General features: G+C 41.5%; 1 protein-coding gene across 1 annotated transcript; it reads right to left on the bottom strand.

The window, feature by feature from the left end:
* Window positions 1-4037: 4037 nt before the first annotated feature.
* tspan33a (tetraspanin 33a) lies at window positions 4038-18730 on the bottom strand. The gene is made up of 8 exons (XM_066724232.1): window positions 18424-18730; window positions 10316-10373; window positions 9405-9532; window positions 8707-8781; window positions 6954-7049; window positions 6497-6625; window positions 6202-6363; window positions 4038-5760 (listed from the first exon to the last, which is right to left on the bottom strand). The coding sequence occupies exons 1-8, from the start codon at window positions 18517-18519 to the stop codon at window positions 5659-5661; spliced, it is 846 nt and encodes a 281-aa protein (XP_066580329.1). The 5' UTR covers window positions 18520-18730; the 3' UTR covers window positions 4038-5658.
* Window positions 18731-20058: the final 1328 nt, after the last annotated feature.

Genomic DNA, 20058 nt, shown 5'->3' with positions numbered 1-20058 from the left:
GAGCCAAAGAAACAAAAACCCACTTCCCATCCCCCCTTCCCAAAGCAGGAATGTGCGATAGGGACACCAAAAGCAATCACCCCTGGGAGGATGGATATTTGCATATAGATTTGTCAAACTTCTTTTTTCCACATTTGTGTCGCTGCTTTGTTCTTTTTCTTTTTGACTTTTAAGTGTAAGTATTATATTTGGAAATATGCAGATTGGACAACACAGAACACTTCAAATAATAGAGGAGTTTCATTTGTATCATAACAAAGTACATTATCCATCCAAGACAGCAGTCAAATACATTCTAAAAATGGTACTGTAGATTTGTATTATTCATGTTACAGTTTTAGGACCACACACATATTTGTTGGAGCATGGTTGGAGGTTTTGCAGCCTCTTGATTAGCTGCTGGTATTGAAGTTAAGAGTCACTGTGTGCTTTACAGAACACAGTATGAAAAGGAAACACGTGTACAGAGCAAGAAACAATACAGACACTATTAAACACCCAACAACGAAATAAGACTCAAACAAGTATACATTCTCTAAAAATCCATTTTCAGACCTTTATTTAGCATGTTGATTTTAATTGCTGTCAACTGCACAGACTTCATGGGTAAATTTATCTACATGTCAACCAGGATCAAGCTGCCTCTCCATATTAGGTTTTTCAGGCAACATGGATGGAAAACGGTCAAGTAATAAAATGATTGAATTCCAGTAAACCAGTAGCGATTGCTGAAAATTAATTCCACAGAGTGCATTTACATGATGAACATTACATTGCTTTACATTACACACACTGGTCCTTTGCTTGTGTAGTCTAAGCACATGGACTGGGATTTCCCAGGAGATGGGCTGCTGTAAAACAAACAAACAAACAAACAAGGCTCCCTTATTCCTCCACAGGACACACTGCCACAGCTACTCTAGAAAAACACATACAATGTGAAGCAAACTGCAGAAACATTCATCTTCATCTTCTGCTCTTTCTTCTTCTTAGCTCTTCTTATTGGCTAAATACTGAATTCTAGACATACATATTGTCGAGGCTGTTGTTTTGTTTTATCAGGCTTCAACAAGGATCGTTGTTATTATAGCATGCCTTGCTGTCAAGTCATGATGAGAAATCTGCCCTGGACTAAAACCCATGCATATTTTTAAATCCTCTGAAAAATATCTGTATGTTAACATGTCTGTGTTGTAAATTTCCTTCAAATAAACATACAATTAGTGTCCCTGGGGAACTGAAAGAATGAAAATCCTCTTCCCTTGTTGTAGTTAAGGTGGTTTCTCAGATTTAAACTGCTTACGTTAGTGAAAGGCAATGATCCACATGAAATACTGACTGTGATATCAGTTATATTAGTATTGTGTGCGTTCTTGATTCACTTTAATGACAACAGGAAGTCATATAGATGATATACCAGCTGCATTTGCAACACATTTCGTGAATGGAAATGCAAGACACACCCTTCCTAAAAAGCCATTTTTAAGATTTCAACATCTTATTTTTTTCATTGGATGTGTTTTCATATCAATTAGAAGCAGAAAAATATACATCAGTGAAAAACAAAAACGTGTAATCTTTACAGAGGGAATATGAACATAGTCAGCGGGTTCACAGTCCCCCTACAAGGAATGACACTTAAAAAATAATGAACATTTGTGTTTGAGGAAGGTACAGATAACTGAGAAAGTGGTTTAATCAAATATGACTTTCTAATACTTCTGTTCTAAAGGGTTTTAACGTGTATAAAAATAAACAAACCCTGGAAGTTCATAACTGTTTTTTTTAGCATCTGGACTTCGTAGGGTTGTGGATTTCTGAATTTTACAAGCCCTTACATTGAATTCAAATTCAGTAGCGTAAACATCAGATCATAACACTTATTTATACTATGATGTGCTACATTTAGAAATATTTATCTTATGGTAGGTAAACTGACTGCTCTCATTAATCATGAAACAAAATCAAGATTTGACAGAAATTAAATACTGAATTCTATCTTTCAAACATCAGCTTCAGCTTCATTTATATATACTCTCAACTCACAGAACTGACTTTCTAAAAACTTAAACCAGCTTCATAATGGAATATCTCAAGTTATATGCTCACAGAGGTGTTCAGTATTGGCGACACAGACACTGCAGATCTCTGACTTGGTAGTAGTGAACAGAGACTGTAAAAACACGGCTTCCTTAAAAGCCCATATAACATGGCTGCTGGAGAGTGAGTCAGATGGAGCCAGACGGAGGACCACACACACAGCGGTGCGGGCAGGCCTCCGGAAAACACTCTCTCACACTGTACACACAGAAACAAGCCGCGCCGAAGTGAAAACAAGGCAGAGCTTTCTGGGGAATAAACACATTTGTGTCCCCATCGCCACTAGGAAAACCCCAGACTGTTTTATTGTGGAAAAAACAAACTAACAAACAAACAATCCAAGAGGGATTTCATGTGGGATATGTACCTCCTTGATTGAAAAAATCCACCAAACATCAAATTAGTTTAATTGAGCCTCAAAAATTATGATGGAGGTAATTATGTTGTGGTCGTGCCTTGAGAAAAACATCCATTGTTCCGCTTTCACAAAAGTTGAATGTTTTGTGAGAGGGATCAGACGATGAACGTTCTGTTAAAAGATTGATTTTATTTATATTTTCTCTTTATTAATATCAGGACTGGGGTGGGGAGCTTTTCTGGCCAACATTCAAGAAAAAGTTGAAACACAGCAAAAGTCTATCAAAATAAATCACAAACACCCAGATGAGAAGCAACAGTTCAGCACTGAAGGCTGGGCATCAGATTTCTAGCGTGGAATGTGTCCTGGCATGGAATCTCATCAGCCAATCATATGAAGGGGGAGGAGCCACAGGCTGTGTCATTGTACTCTTGAAACGGTTTTGATCTTCAATATGGAGTAGCCTATGTATTGTGGATGCATTTGTTTCCTGAGGGAAATGGTGTGTGTTGAGGGGTGGCAGGGAGCTATTATAATGTTTATTACATTGAGATCAGCACTGTATTCACTTTCCTCCTATTCAGAACTGAAAGCACCAAGTACATTCAACCCACACTGCTGCAGTCATACGGACTCAAAATATATCCCAATGGACAAGTAGAGATGATTTTTAGCTCTGTATTTAAAAGACATACCTTATTTTGGCCCTGCTGTAACTGTAGCATTGCTTATGAAGCATCCTAGAAACACGTATTTGAACGGACTGATTAATTGCACATTGGTTATCGAATACATTAACTTCTGAAATAGTGAATGGCTTTACATTTTTTTACATCATGTACATTTAATGAAAGTAATACGTTTTTTTTTAAATAGTGTTGCATTAATTGCATATACCATGTAACTATAGTTAGTATGGTAAGTCTGGGGTTAAGACCTCCTCATTTGATGGTTTAATTGAGTCCGCTATATCAGGAATATCTAATTGGTGACCGTCTAATTGGTGCAATTGGTAATACAGTTGTCCACAGCTGGAGTTTATTGTGAGAGACTAGTCTCGTTGCAATTGGGACTCATCAGCACACTAACTGAGACCCGGAGGACTGACTGGAGATCTTCCACAACTAGTCTGATTCTTTTGATCGTTGCGATTGTCCCTGCATGTTCTCACATGTAGACTAATGCTGCTACTAAAGATCTTGCGAGAGAACAAGACTCAGCATTGTTCTCACTCGAAGACTAATTATTCTAAACAAAGCAAGTGTAAAATGTGGTTGAGGTAGAGGTGGTGGGTTGTTACAGAGGACCTTCTGTTAACAGGTAAGTCTGAAATGTTGCCTTGTGGTGAGCATGTACACACTCGCTGTGTATGTGTTGGTGCTTCTGTAAGTGAAGGAAGAGGGTCCGGCTACAAGAACCCATAGGGGACGTGGACTGCTGACCAAATCTCAGGGACCATTTAAATTTATATTTAAATATTTGTAATTAACAAAGCAAATGAACCATCCACAGCCTATTTTTACATATATATGTATGTATGAGACTATATAACATATCCATCTACTTCCAACTCCAAAACTGCTATCATGATGTCGTGCTTTATTGGAAAATACATTTGGACAGAATAAAAACACTTATTATTATCATGAACATTATATTAGCACATGAAACTGTAGAAGCAGTAACACGACTGCTCTAGACCTCCAAGAAAAAGACAGACCATTCAGCCATGTGATCTGCGACACATCGGAAATAAATTTCTATTTACAGACAACAAAATAAGACACAGAGCTCCAGCAACACAAAAACATTATTTTAATTTTAGTCTCAGCCCAGATCATAACATTGGCCTACCTGCAGATCTCAAATTACAGCTTGTACCCTCGAGTTTATATTAAGCAGTAGAAAATGGCTGCTTACAATAAATTACACTGTGATTGGGTTTGCAATTTGAAATTTTCACCCAGGGCAGTTTTGATTGGGGTGAGGCCTCAGTAATTAGCAAATAGTGCGTTAATGTAATATATTCCCTATAATTACAATATGCAGGTTGCCAGTATAACAAATGGCAAGATCAGGATACATTAAAAAAATGATAATTTAGCTCAATTAAATAAACCGCTTTTGTCCAGAGCTGGCAAAGGCACCATAGCTGTACATTCTAGAGAAATGGACATTAGCTACATTATTATAAATAATGTGGTTAAAAATGCAGCACTGAACTAAGTGATCTAAAATAAATAGCCACGGGTGTCCAGGATATCTCGGGGAACTGCTTCACGCACAGAACTCATCTAAAGTAGCATTAAACGGTAATAGATAAAATGTAATACAAAATATCTACATAATAGGCAAAGTCAAATATATATAATAATCATGTTGAGAAGAGTAGGCAACATATTCTAAAGCAGTGATGCAAGGACTACCAGACAGCACTTTTGATTTGTTGTGCATTATACACTTTCATTCTATTTAGGCACTTGAGACACGTGTGCAAGGAAGGGCAGTGTCTGAGGGATGCTGGGAATATGCACAGAGGAGCCGCCCACTCTTCACACCAAACTTTACATGTGGATCCAGAACAACAGACACTTTAATATGCGTTAGTGTAAAGGTTTAGTGAGATTATTGTCCTTTGTATTCAGTTTCCACCTGTTGTCTTCCATCAGTTTATTTACACCAATGTTAGAATGATGAGTTTGATATAAGAATTATTAATTTTGATCCCCTGATCAGAGTGGTCAATTTATTTTTTCCTTTTCTTTCCAGGTGCTGGGATGCAGTGTCCGTTTTCCCTCTATGTTAGTTATTGTCCAGTGCTTTAATGCGACTCTTGGATAGCGTCTCGGATCAGGCAGGGGACAGAATTCCCCGGAAGCCGGATGGCTTTGTGGGGAACTCCCAGCTTCTGTCGATCTCTGGAGCTCGACCTTACACAGCATACTGCCAGCCACCGGTGTCTGCGTTGTGTGTGACACGCGGCTTTGATCGCACTCAGAGGTCGTCCTTCACCACCGTTTGTGACATCGCTTGAAAAAAACAGGGTGACCAAGAATCCATCTTGACGCATCCCTCAGCACTCAGACCATCTCCTGAAAAGTTAAAATCTTGTCCTCGATGAAATACCTACAATAGTCAACAGAGGAGCAGCGGTCCCCAGGGCCAGTGCCTGCGTGTCGCCACGTGGCTCCTCAGCGGCGTCAGCGCCAGGGGTCCGAGCGGTGCTGCAGGTTGTACTTCTGCAGCTCGATCTGGTCTTTGATCTGGTTAATAAGGATCTGAGACAGGAGGATCCCCACCAGCTGTGGAGGACAGAGCACAGAGCACAAAACACAAAGACTGATTGGTTGAATGGCACCAGTGATACACACCAAAAATCCCCCTCACTAGTTAACTCACTCCAGAATCAAATTCATCTTGTTTTTTTATGGTAAACAGGCTGTCTATTCATGTACATTCAGTGTGCTATATTGTATTCAGACTATTCCACTCAAAGACAATTTTAATTATAAGACTTTTGAGTGCAAGAACGTAGAGTGATTTGAGACTTTGATTGCTTATCATACCACCCCAGCAGCACAGACATTAAAACCGGTATCTGGGGGAAAGTCGTGCAATTAAAAGTACATTTCAAGGAAGTCTTAAATGCCATCTAGACGTGCATGCATGCATGCATGCATGCATGAAATGTCAGTCTCCTTCTCGCACTGAGAGTGGGTGGTGGAGGTGGGTGGGAAGCTGACCTGTGGGATGGCGAGCCCCAGAGCGATGCCCCCCAGCAAGAAGAGGTTTTCATGGATCCAGTTGACCAGTTTATCGATGCAGCCGTTGGTGTTGATGAACGCGCCGGCCCTCACGTAGTCCAAGTCCTGCATCCCCTGGCCACACATGGTGTTAATCACGGCCTGCGGACACCGGAGTGCAAAGAGGAGTCTGACTCGAGAAGGACACTGAATCCTCTCATTCTTTGTGCGTTTGTGTCAATTGGTGTGTGTGTGTGTGTGTGTGCTTTAGTGATGGCGAGAGCAGCAGCAGCACCTCATCTTTGGGCATCAGGCAGCAGGAGTAGGGCACGGAGCAGCGCTCTCGACTGGGGTTGTCAGGGGTGCAGTTGAAGTACATGTTCTGGGACCAGTCTTTGTAGGAAATCCCCCCACAGCAGTTGAACTAAATGGGGAGGACACAGACTGGTGTAAGACAGCCAGGAGACAGACTGACAGAACAGGACAAGTCCCTGTACAATCCCTCTGGGGGTATGTGGTGTCTGTGCAGTGACCTTATTATCTCATTCAAATGCATTCCTATGAAGTGGGGCTGGTATTAAAGATAAATTAATCCTTGCAAATGTCACCCCAACACATTTGTTCTGCCTTTATTCTTGATTTGTTTAAACTCTTAAGACAATGTTGAATTTCAGTACCCACTGCAGTGCGTTACTATGACAGGGGCATCTTTACGGACACAATCATTATGTAGATCTACGGTCTCCATTTACCTCTTTCTGACCAAAATCAATAAGGTTTTGCAGGTCCAGGTCATCCCTGTAATGAATAATAGCATTGTTGATAATCTCACTCACTTTCCCCCGTGCCTACAAGAGAGAAAACAGGCAGCGTTCAGAGCAGGGATTCTCAAGAAGCTTACAGGCTAGATAGTCAGTGACATTCAAGTAATTGTATGTAAATTGGAAATGCATGCATGACATTCAATTAAACGAACATGGAGAATATCAGATAGGCACGAGCGATCGCACTATAATCTCCTTTACATTCAATTTAAATCGAGAATTTGAATGCAGGCTGTGGTTTGTGTACACCTTAGCAACCAACTATAGATGACAAACTGTGTTGGAAAGTAGACCCTCCTATAAAGGTTGTTGAGCATTGTGCCTGGTGTAGAGCCCCTTTCTTGGAAAATAAATCTGTAACAGCAGGTGGCAGTGTGCAGCAGAAGGAGAAGAATTTCCTCTCACTGTGCTGAACTGCCGAGGGGCACGATGCTGTATAGTATGGCAGGGAAAACTGATTTCTGATGCATTTAGTTCATTATTAAAAAGCATATCCATAGGTGTATAGACACACACATGCACATAAGAGGACAGAACAATAAGAAAAATAAAGTGTTATCTTTGCAGAACTGAAGTTGAACAAAGAAGGTGTCGATTTGAATGGGTTCTTTTATTAAAAGGGACAGATGTTTTTTTGTTTCTCTCTACACACTGCAGGTTCAGGCACTACCAGACTTGGTAAAATAAAAATATGATGTCATCATAAGATAAGGTCTGCTTCAAAGACAGAAAGGGTGTCAGAGATTAACATTCCTGCTGCACATAATTTCCCCTTTACAACAGGTAGTTCAGGTTATAACTTGATACCACTGAATCGGGCATATTGAATCTGGGTCAAGGTGCTGTAAGCGCTAATGAGAGACATTTTCGGCCGAGCGTCCCATTTAACATTCCATATGGGTGGCAGGGGAGTGGGCTGAACAAGAGGCAACCAGAGGAGACTAACCATAGAACCGTTTCTGCCTTTGACGTCTTTTGCCATTTCTTTTGGCTTGATCGTTGCCCTCGGGCCAATGACTTTGAACTCCTACTGCATGAATATTTACTTCCCTGGGTGCAGGCATATCTAATGACCGTTCATATTGAATGAACACAGGCGGGCACTTTACATATTTCAGCAATATAGGTTTCTGTTTAACTAGATCACCCCATAATGTTCAAATCTTGAGCAAACAGTGTTATACAAACAGAAATATTCTACTTTAATCATGCCAGGGACACTTTTCAGAGCAGCTCAGTGTTTTCACTAGTTTGTAACACAATCAACAGGGATATCACGAGAGGTTGATGCTTGTTCTCTTGTGGTTATTGTGGAGCAGGGCTTGGCAAAGTGAGCTGAACTCTTGCCTTCTTGTAACTGGCCCATTAAGACCTTTCCCCAAGGAGGTGAAGACCTTGTGTGCTCAGGTGTGGGGGGGAAACTCCATCACACAAACCTCAGCTTCAACTGCAAGTTTCACTAACAAATGCACCTTGAAGAGAGTGGGCCAATGATCCGACAGGTTCATGCCGAGGTACTACGCTCAGAGCCATACTGATGAGGGCAGAGGGCTAAGAAGACACTGGGTGGGGAGGGCAGGTGTTTCCGCAGGACTAAGCTTAATAAAGGTGTCACATCCATGCGTCAAAGTGTGGAGAGGGTGTGCATTAACCTGGTTACAAAGGTAATGGAAATCACTACCTTATCAGAGAAGACAAACCCCAGGACTCCAGCCGCCAGCTGCAGCAGGAAGATTATAGTCAGGCAGACGCAAAACTGTGGAGGGAGAAGGATCCGGACTTAATAAGCTGTTTATCGGGTCTCACATCAGCCAGCCTGCTCTAAGCCTGTACAAAGCTAATAACTCTGAGTGAAAACGGCAATGCGTAATGAATGGGAAAGTGCCTCCGCTGGCACTCTGGGCTGCTCTGCCTCTCTCTCTGCGGTCAATCTAAATACAGAGACATCACAGGAAGACTAATTATTGACTTCACATCGGTTGACGATAAGCGAATCCAACTCTGAGCGGTCGGATTGCGAAGAAAGAAAGGAACAAAAGAAAAAAAAAAACTAAGAATGACAACTCAAATAAATAATTTAAACAAATTAAAGTAATCAATTCCTCATGCAAAAAAAGTAGTCTTTCTTTTTTCACACAATTCAGGACAAAATCTAACTGTTATACAGACACAACAACAACCATAAAAAGGAAAACGCACAGTAAAGTTCTGGGTTTGTAACGAGTGACATTGACTAGTGGGTGACTTCCTCGGGCCTAGCCTAACAATCTGTCTAAAAAGCATTTAAATTGTTTTTTCTTTTCATCATAAAAGATTTATTCCGGGCACAGCGTTGGGACATCCCATCTTCTTACAGTGCTGCCCGTGTTCGAAACTCACCATCTGAAGGAGGCAGATGTTCTCTCGCAGGGACCCGATGCAGCCACAGAAAGTGATCAGGAACATTAACACCCCTATCACCATCAGCAGGATGGCGGGGTCCACAGCCAGACAGGCCATCGCCGTTTCTGTAAATCACAGCAAACCCAGAGAGGGAGGCAAGAGCTCAGTCCGTCTGACTTTCCATTAGATTTCAGTGGCATGGCTTGTGAGAGAAATGACAGCTTGCCGGGGAGTAATAAGGGACTGAGACCTTAAATTGGCAAGTCTGAAAGGAGATAATAGGCAGCTCTTGCTGAGCTTTACCAGAACAATACAAGAACACCTACAGGTATATCAAGGGCACATTCAAAATGCATTTTTAAAACCAGAGAGAGTGGAGTGAGTCATCACATGGACATGGAGTCTGTACAGAAATGTCTCAATAACAGTCACATTGTCACTTCTCCCGTTAAGGGCTGAAAGAGTCGACATTTGCATGTTTCCCACATCCTTAGACTGACCTGCTTTGGGGGGGTCATGCGGAGGTCAAGGCTCTACATTATAAATAGGCAAACCACTCCACACAGTCTTTAACCACTGAACTCTGCAAACACGGCTAGATGTTGTCGAAGTGTTTGTGCGTGTCAAGGCAGACAAGCGTCTGATCATGAAGGACTGTCTGCCGACTTCAAACAAACGAACACAAAATCCCAAAGATAACTGCTTCTAACTGCCAGAGCGCTCGTACATTCAGTAATTATTCCCTGCAGTTTGATCAGGGAGAATCACAAGAAAAACATAGACATCATTGGCAATTAAAATTCCGCTACCCTGCTGAAACTTGTCTGCAAAAGGCCTTTTCATTTTTCATACTTTTTTAAGTTACCAGAGCCCAATATCTGGCCCTGAAAATAAATAGATCTGCATACCTGCATGCTTCATTAGTCTGGCATAAATGCCAATTGAAATCATCACCAGTGAGATCATCTGCAGGAGAGAAATAAAAAAAGGTTTATATAATATATATATACATGTATACACACACACACATAGATCAAACATAACAAGTGTCTCCAGAAGTATAGGCAGTTTTAATAGGAGTGAATAAAACAAGTATTGCACTAGATTACAGTCTTTTCTCACTGGGCTTCAGAGCTTAAATGCTGATGATTATATTGGACTTCATATGTGGTTTCCATACAATACTGAGGAGCATGTTGTCATACCCATGTAGTACAATCAAAAGCAGTGCTCGGAGACACACAGGTAAGTATTAGTCAAGATTCCTTTTTGTAACTTCAATCAAGGTATCCTGCACCCTGGGATTCATAAGACATTTGTGACACTTACTGAACTCCTTTAGCACGACCTTGGATGTCAACTACAACATCAGTCGGCATCACAGAATCATCAGTGTCTTTCATTGCACTAGTGGACACCTATAACTCCAGCACATATTCAATCAAAAAGCACAACAGCAACAACAAATATCAGCATGTAGAATGTCAGGCTCGTACATTTTACACTAACCCCCTCTTACATATGAACCACAGCTCATGGACAGTTGCAGGGCTGACTAATTCCCCAGACAAACACACTCACCACCACAGTAATCTGTGGTGCATTAGTCCAGCTCCCCCACCCTGTGTTGAACTATGATCGCTGGTCAGCACACATCAGGAAAACCAGACAGACCGCAGCCCATTTTCTAGCACCCTTTAAAGATGGATAAACAATGTTGTTTGAAGCCATTCTTGATGGAGACATCGAGCAATTAGGGAGTATGGCAGGAACGCCTCGCTCCGCAGAACAGATGTTCAGCGAGCATGACAGCGATTTAGATGATAGGGTTTCTTTGATGATGGCAGGCTGCGTTCACCGTCCTCTTCCTGGGCTTCTGTGTGGCTGCTCCTTAATACATTTCAAGACTTTCCACTACACTGTGCTTCACATTTCGCAGCACATGTCCCGTGGGCTGTTGGCAGGTTCCCCAGCCTTTAGGAGACATTTAATGACACAGTCCTGTGGACTGGTCAATATCTCTGTGGGCTTCCAACTTCCATCTCATTTTAACTTGCCTACTGGTGGCCCAGTTCTGGTGAGAGGAGTAACAGGACCCATGCAAAGTATGATGAACCCACTGTTAACTTCTTACTTGCATAATTATGCCAGGAAAGAAAAGAAAAGAAACAGGAACATTTACTCTTGCTTGAAAGAACTGCTTCAGCTAAGAATACGATGGACAATTACCTTATGTTCTGTAATGGGGTGTGATCGGAACATAGACATGTACAAGATCATTTAAATCTTTGCCAAGTGGTGTTTCATTCTTGATGGTATCTGGAGACTGCAAGCTAGAGCAGGCCTGAAGAACAGCTGTTTATACCATGGACCGACCCACAGAGAGCAGCCTGTAGCTGAATAAGTGAGTCAGGCTCTTCCGGGGAGTATAAATCACACACACACACACACACGCACTCACACGTATATTAACCAGAGCCTACTGCTTCCACCAAGACACAGATCATGTGATGAGGCTAGGGAAGGGACTGACCTAGGGGAATACACAGCTGTCAATTAACCTCAGAAGAAACAAGGAAGTGGAGATAAACAAAGCCACAGAAGATGTGCACAAATATATATAATCCATAAGGATATATATAATCCATCCAGTTTGGAAGGACATCCTGATCTAAGCAGGGTCTTGGTGGTGCCATACACCTTCCACTTCCTAATACTCATCTTGACTCAAATTATATTTATATTATCCCTGGAGTTTATTTGGAAGCTCATTGGTGCTCATGGTTGAGGCTTTGCTTTAAAATGCACTACCCAGCAGAGGGAACCCACAGGAACTGCGAATTCATCCTGAAATCAAACAAATCTCTATAATTGAACACAGGTGGAGGCCACGTCATTTGGTGTATGATTGTGAAGGTGATAGGAAACACCTCTAATTTAGGATTGCTATTACAAAGGGTGGTGGACCAAGCTATTTCAGTTTTCATTTTTTATTCATTTCTTACAAAGGTCTAGAATATTTTCTCACTTGGAAGGTGGGGGTACTGCATTTTAATTCCAGGCCATAAGGCAACAATAGGTGAAAGATTTAAAAGTGGGTGTAGACTTTCTATAGGCACTGTGTATGTATATATATATATATATATATATATATATATATATATATATATATATATATATATATATATATATATATATATATATATATATAATTTTTTAAATATGATATTTGGTTGAGTTGTCATAAAAAATGGAACCTTAATACGTTTGTCCTGTAATAATAATGATAAGAAATGTTCAGCAACATACATTTGATTTCTGAGGTTTGGAAACAAAAATACAACCTGGAATCCAATTTCCAATAAACTGACTTAATTTCCCTGAGGTCCTGACTAGGTCAAATAACTAGACTAACTGAGCAATAAGACTTACCCCTGAACCAGGAAATCCACAATAGTGTGGAGGCTTAATTCACAAACACAGCATGGCAAGTCTTTGAACGGCTTTCCCATGAGAGAAGGATGCAGGATGTCAGTTAGATTTAACATAAGCAAAGATGCCGTAATGGGCATGTTATATATAATTAAAATCAAAATCATATGTGGCTACTTGGAGGGAATATAATGGAAATGTTTGCTACATAGATATTTTGAAAAAGGTTACAACTCCTTAAATAGGAAAGTGCGGTCAGTAATCAACCTATCTGAGCCCCGTTAGTATAGTGCAGCACCTTTCTCCAAATAGGCGAGGGAAGGTAGATGTTGAACAGCACTTGCACAGTGGGCTTTGCCTTCTCTGCTCTACTGGTGAAGCCTTCCATCAAATGAAAAATGTATAAAAAGCACAAAAAGGGCCCCGCTCCTCTCTTGTGAAGGATGCCGATTTCCCCTGCTGTCCCCTGCTGCCAGAACATGATTTATGCTCCTGCTCAACTCCACCGATTTCCATTTAAAGAGCAGGGCCAATTAATTGATTGCACTGGATAAAGCAATGCAGCCCAGCCTAAGAGTTAAATCATGAGATATCCCAGAATGACAACTAAATATCAGGCTAAGAATAAATGATAATATTAACAGAAATAAAGAAAAAAAGAAGCAGAAACGCCTCGCTAATGCACACATGCCTAGCATTAATGTCGGCAGTCTTGGTCTTTTTTCTTTCTTGTCAGTCACATTTGAGCTATAATGACATTACAAAAACAATTACAAATGCCAAGGTGCAAAAGTACCATGAACTGGTACATTTTTTAAATCAGCATGCTATACTAACATAATAACATATGATCCGCTCAGAATTCAGGATGAAAGGTTTTGAGCCAGTTATGGAAAGCAATGACTTATAGGCCAGGGTGAGTGTACTCACAAAGCCAAGCCATGATATTAAAGGTGCCTTTGTTCCTTATTTATGCTCTGTCTTCTGTAGGTAGGCCATATTGGTTGGTTCAATGCAAAAAATATATATTTAAAAATAGAATAATACAGCAGAGTGGAAAATGGGGGGCATATCTGTCAGTGCAAATTCACAGATAGCAACTGAAGATAACAACATGCTTTTCAAAGAGCTTTTATTTCTCTCTCTCTCTCATCACATATTAATTTGTTTAGGAAGCCTATTTCTCAAAAGAACAGACCTTGAAATGGTGAAAGTCACATCATTAAGCTGGGAGAAAGACTCCATGGCTTTAGTGAAGGACAATCTGAATCTAAATAAGGCTACAGCTTCACCCCAATGTATTTTTTTTTTTTAAACATGAAGTACAAATAAGTCCTTCAAACAACACAATCTAAAGACCTTAGGCTTAGCCCTTTCTGCCACTCTACAGACACAACCTAAGGCTATTTTTTATAGCTCAACCATCCATCCATAATCAATACCAACTTTATCCAATACAGAGCCTATACCCAGTGGACACAGGGTCCACTCTGGAAGGGATGACCGAGGTCTTTATAATGTAGTTTGAGAAAACTACTAGATCTGTTCTAGCTGAGCTTCGTGCCACACTAATTTCTCTTGATACACGTTCCAACCTGCAACAGCAAGGCTTGCGGTCTAACACAATATGACACTAACTCCGAAAACCAGCGATTTCACATGAGGTATAAATTCTGTGGACAAATCGGTCAGAATCCAACTACATTTCTTTTTATTATGATTTTTATGTGACATTTAAGCATCAGTCCTGTAAAACATCCCCTTGTTCTTTGTCACAAAGCTGTTTTCACTCTCATTCATATGTATAGGTTGTACATTCCTGGTAGTGGCAGGGCAACTGGCCAAACAACATCCATGAACTCTGCTAAGTAAAGTCAGAATTATCTTGGTCTGACTGCCGTGCACTAATGCACTAATTAATAATGTCTCCCACCGCCGTCTCGCTCTCCATAACTCTCACGGAACTGCTCAGAAACCGTCAACAGGACAACACATCGTACAAACCACTATTCTACCCATGATTATTAGTATACAATTTATCCAAAGCTTATTTAATTATACGCATGCAAAATTGATCTTGGTTTGGCACAGCTCCCACTCTACTTCTGGGCTAACCCATGTTGTCCGCCGCATGACCCACTACTGACTGAACTTGACTTACAGTAACAGCACTGTTATGGTCCAGGGATTTTAATACGAAATCTCCTTAGAATGCCTTTACGTTTTTCTTCTCTGCTTTGAAAAACCTCAGTTCATTCTAAGGAGATTTCTCGCACCTGGCATTGGACTTGACTCAGCAGAAAACAAATGTGCTGAAGTGATAAAGGCTTAGACCCAATCAAAACTTTGACCAACCCGCATTTTAATTTGCTAGTGGTGGAAAGCGTTCTCTGATAATATGTTAAACCGCGATAGGGTACAGGTTTGAACTCTGCTATGCGAGGGGTGGCTATTTTGATTTGGCCCAGGCCAGTTTTTGGGTCTGATGCTGATGAATATATGGCCTGCGCGAAGTAAGACTCTCCTGCAGACTCACATGCAGAGCATTAACACGGCCTGTGCTGTATAATACCGCAGGGACCCAGACTAATCCCTGCTTTGGCAATTTTGTAAGCATAATGATACTGGAATGTTAAATAGATTGAGACCATATTGCCGGGTTGTTTATCCACGTGCCGTGAGTTTGTTGCTCATAGCATTAGATCACTGCAGCACAGAGAGGTGTTGAAATAACTAGGTTAACCGATTTCAGACTGATGTCCTATGGTAGTCTTAGGGATGGTTCACTTATTGATGCACCTACAGAGACGAAGTGCACAAACAACACAGCAAGCTGAATCAACACTGCAGTAGAAAGTCAAATTTGTGTATCGAGACAAAAGAAAGAATATACTTACATAACATGTTAATGCATTTTAAATGGTGGTGATTGATTACCATTATATTGTGAGTGCTTATTATTTCCCGTTTTGGTGGATGTGACTGTAAACACACCTTTTCTTTTTTCAATAGTCAATAGTCCTGTATAATCTTTCCCCCATCTTTGATGAAAGCTCTGGTAACTTGAGGAGGCGCTTGCTGTAGCCATTCAATAGGTATTTCTCAGGTGGGGCAGTTGTCCACTCCCACACACACAACCTGCAGGCTGTGCGGCTCTGTGTGGCTCTAATGTGCGCCACTTACAAATATAGTTCATGTATTTTGACTGCTATGTTATTTATACAGTACTGACAGTCATTTAAAATAACTATAAAATGTATGTGTGTTCACAAGCTCATTCTTGAGGATGCAACATTTCCTGTAGCATCACTTCAATAACTGAAACACTTTGGGAGGCCCACTCTGTGCTCCCTGGATTCATAACCTGCCTTGTTTACAGGACACAGAGGCAGCTGTCTGCATTCCTGCTTACAAACAACCGCCACAACATAAACATTATAACCGTGCATTTTCTATTTTATTTTTTATCAAAAGGCACTTTCCTTGCACGGAAGGCATCTCCATGTTCAGAGGAACACACTAACATACTTCATTATGAAAAAAGGAATCAGGAGTGAACTGAACAGCAGAGCATAAACGTACAAACCCCCCCGTCATCCTTTGAACCACATTTGGGGTCATTTTGGACGAATGCAATCACAGAAAAGCATTAGAAGTAAATGAAATTGTACCAAACCTGACCCTAAAGACATTCCCTGTATTATTTGAAAGCATGTTCCTTTTAAAACATCAGGCGAGTCGTTTTTTAATTAACAAAACGCCTGCAGAAAAGGTTAATATGAAACCACCAGAGACACAAAATATATCCTGAAGGAAAATAAGATCCCCCCCACCACCACCACACACACACACACACAAATTGCTGTGACCCGCTTCAATTAACTACTGCTGTGCCTTTGAAGGTGAACGCAGTGAAGATGAAATGTCAGGCTTCGAGATCAGATAAGCTTCTAGGCCCCACTGTACCTTTTCCACTTTGAAATTTAAATTCCCAGAGAAAATGCCTGTATCTATACATGAAGAAGAAAAAAATAAGAGAAAGTTTCTTAAATACCAGAAGATAGCTTTTCGGGATCAAAAACAACCCCAAAAGAGTGTTTTGTTTTTTCAAGAAAAATACATAAAAGCTCGTTATAAATTATCAAACAGTTTACAGTTGGCTTTACTTCACAAGATGGAAATAAAAAAGAATTGGAAAGCCTGTTTTAAGCTGCAGTAGACAGACCCCAGTACCACCTCTTCTATCAGCATATGAATAAATGAAAACTTGGGCTGCTAAGCAACAGTGGGCTTTAAATAGAGTTGGGAGAGCCGTTTAGCATATAAAGTACATCAAGCAGCAAAACTAACACAACAACAAAACAGCAAAGTACCTGCCAACTTGGATAACACTGGACTGAAATGAAAACGTTTACGCTCATTTCTCTATACATGGGTTATTAAAACGTACTTTCTATTGACAACAACATCCCCAGTTTTACACGGCCTTCATCACATGCTATAATGACTACAGACCTGCAGAAGACCCAGTGAAAAGAAATCCCTCTGGGATGCTGTTGACTCTTGGGTGTTTATGGTATTTACAGCTCTTAGTCAATGTCACTTTTACTTTTTACACAGTCAATCCCATCTGATTTCTCAATGCCCTACAGTCCCTATACAAATTGCCACATTGCACAAGGTGTGGCTGCAAACAAATGGACCCACTTATGCCACCCATCTCACAGAAAGGGTTTTGGCTACAGGACCGGCTATCAGGGCAGCTCTTACACAAGATGTTACTCTCTCAACATGTTCATACCTGGATAATCTCCACCGTACATCCAATGGGTCCCCACATGATTTCAGCCATTTTACACAATATCCAATTTGGCATGGCTGCTTTACAGTTACAACAATGATTTTGCCCTGAAATGTAGTTTGTTCACAATAACTTCAATTCCTCTCTTTATTTGCCCAACAGACGTGGCATAGCTGCTCTGTTTGTGTTGGATTCCTCAACGCTTAGTCCTGCCTTCTATAGGTTAATCATTTCATTGAAAACTTTTGCACTCCAAATGACCTCAAAATAACTAACTTGTCGCAGTGTGAGAGTGGGTCAATATTTAAACGCTCATGCATGACTTCACTCATGTGCATCCTACTTAATTGGCAAGGAGAGCGCACTGTTCAGATGCAATGACAGTTTGCGTCCTTTTAGCGCAGATGTCCGCAATTCTGCGCAGATCTGCACAATCCCTCCGATCCTATTGGTGGAGCCGCGCAGACCTGCGGAAATCTGCGCCACAAGAAGGGGGGCTATAGTTCATTTGCAACGCAATTAAAATACTTTTTATTTGTATTTTTCTTTCATTATAGTAGAAACCACATATCTGTAAAGTGAACACATTGAGCAGAAGCACAGTACAGCTGCTGGGAAGGTAGTTTTGGAGATCCCCTGAAATCCCACCCAGGACGTCTCAAGTGAAGAGCGCCTTGATTGAAATGAAGTCCTCTGCAGCACTAAAGTGATAAGACGCAACTCTAAACGCCTTGCACTGGGAAATGTGTTTTAAAAATGCAATGCATCGCCAATTGAACTTACCCAAAATATCATGTTGAAAATAAAAAGCAAATATTTCACCACGGGGCTGACAAAAGTGAAATCCTCATCGAACTCGGTCATGTTTCTCCTTGCCATGATCTAAAGCAGACAGATATGACAGTCAGCTGCAGATTCAGATGCTTCCTCAAGGTGCAATGATCCTTGGTGAGAGAGCCCGTTTTCACTGCCACTATTACTCCCCTTTTGGACAGACAGGCTGAAGAACAGAATAAGTAAAACGATGAAGGCAGAGGCGTGAGATCACGTCCCTCATCCTACATGCACCCCTCCTGATTGATCGCTTCCTCTCAACTTGCTCGCAAAAATGTTTCTATTCGCATCTGGATAGGTGAACGCCTTCTGTGTCTCTGATTGGCGGGGCTCGACTGTGGGGCCGCCTCCTTCCAGGGTGATTGATGGCGCCGTGGCCAATCACAGGTGGCGCGTTCTTCCGGGGGCGGGGAAGACAGTGAAACACCTGCTTGTGTTAGAGGGGAAGCTTAAGTGAATTCCTTATGTGGTGGTAAATGGTAAATGGTAAATGGTGGTGATTAATTCATTAGCTGACTATTCATTTGATTGAGTGAATCTATTCAAAAGATTCCTACCGTTTATGCACTCAAATTGGTTTTGGGTAGTACTGTCAATCCAGTCTGAGAAAATTCAATTCAGATCGATTCGGAGGTTTGCTTGAGCAGGAAAACAAAACATGCTGACGTTTGTACTTTATATACACCGATCAGCCATAACATTATGACCACCTGCCTAATATTGTGTAGGTCCCCCTTTTGCCGCCAAAACAGCCCTGACCCGTCGAGGCATGGACTCCACTAGACCTCTGAAGGTGTGCTGTGGTATCTGGCACCAAGACGTTAGCAGCAGATCCTTTAAGTCCTGTAAGTTGCGAGGTGGGGCCTCCATGGTTTGGACTTGTTTGTCCAGCACTTCCCACAGATGCTCGATTGGATTGAGATCTGGGGAATTTGGAGGCCAAGTCAACACCTTGAACTCGTGATTCATCAGACCAGGCCACCTTCTTCCATTGCTCCGTGGTCCAGTTCTGATGCTCACGTGCCCATTGTAGGCGCTTTCGGCAGTGGACAGGGGTCAGCATGGGCACCCTGACTGGTCTGCAGCAACGCAGCCCCATACGCAACAAACTGCGATGCGCTTTGTGTTCTGACACCTTTCTATCAGAACCAGCATTCACTTTTTCAGCCATTTGAGCTACAGTAGCTCGTCTGTTGGATCGGACCACACAGGCCAGCCTTCGCTCCCCACGTGCATCAATGAGCCTTGGCCGCCCATGACCCCGTTGCCGGTTCACCACTTTTCCTTCCTTGGACCACTTTTGATAGGTACTGACCACTGCAGACCGGGAACACCCCACAAGAGCTGCAGTTTTGGAGATGCTCTGACCCAGTCGTCTAGCCATCACAATTTGGCCCTTGTCAAAGTCGCTCAGATCCTTACGCTTGCCCATTTTTCCTGCTTCTTACACATCAACTTTGAGGACAAAATGTTCACTTTCTGCCTAATATATCCCACCCACTGACAGGTGCCATGATAACGAGATTATCAGTGTTATTCACTTCACCTGTCACTGGTCATAATGTTATGGCTGATCGGTCAATG

The sequence above is a fragment of the Amia ocellicauda genome, chromosome 15 (assembly GCF_036373705.1).
Source record: "Amia ocellicauda isolate fAmiCal2 chromosome 15, fAmiCal2.hap1, whole genome shotgun sequence".
NCBI lineage: Eukaryota > Metazoa > Chordata > Actinopteri > Amiiformes > Amiidae > Amia > Amia ocellicauda.
This window is presented reverse-complemented; position numbering and strand designations above follow the sequence as displayed.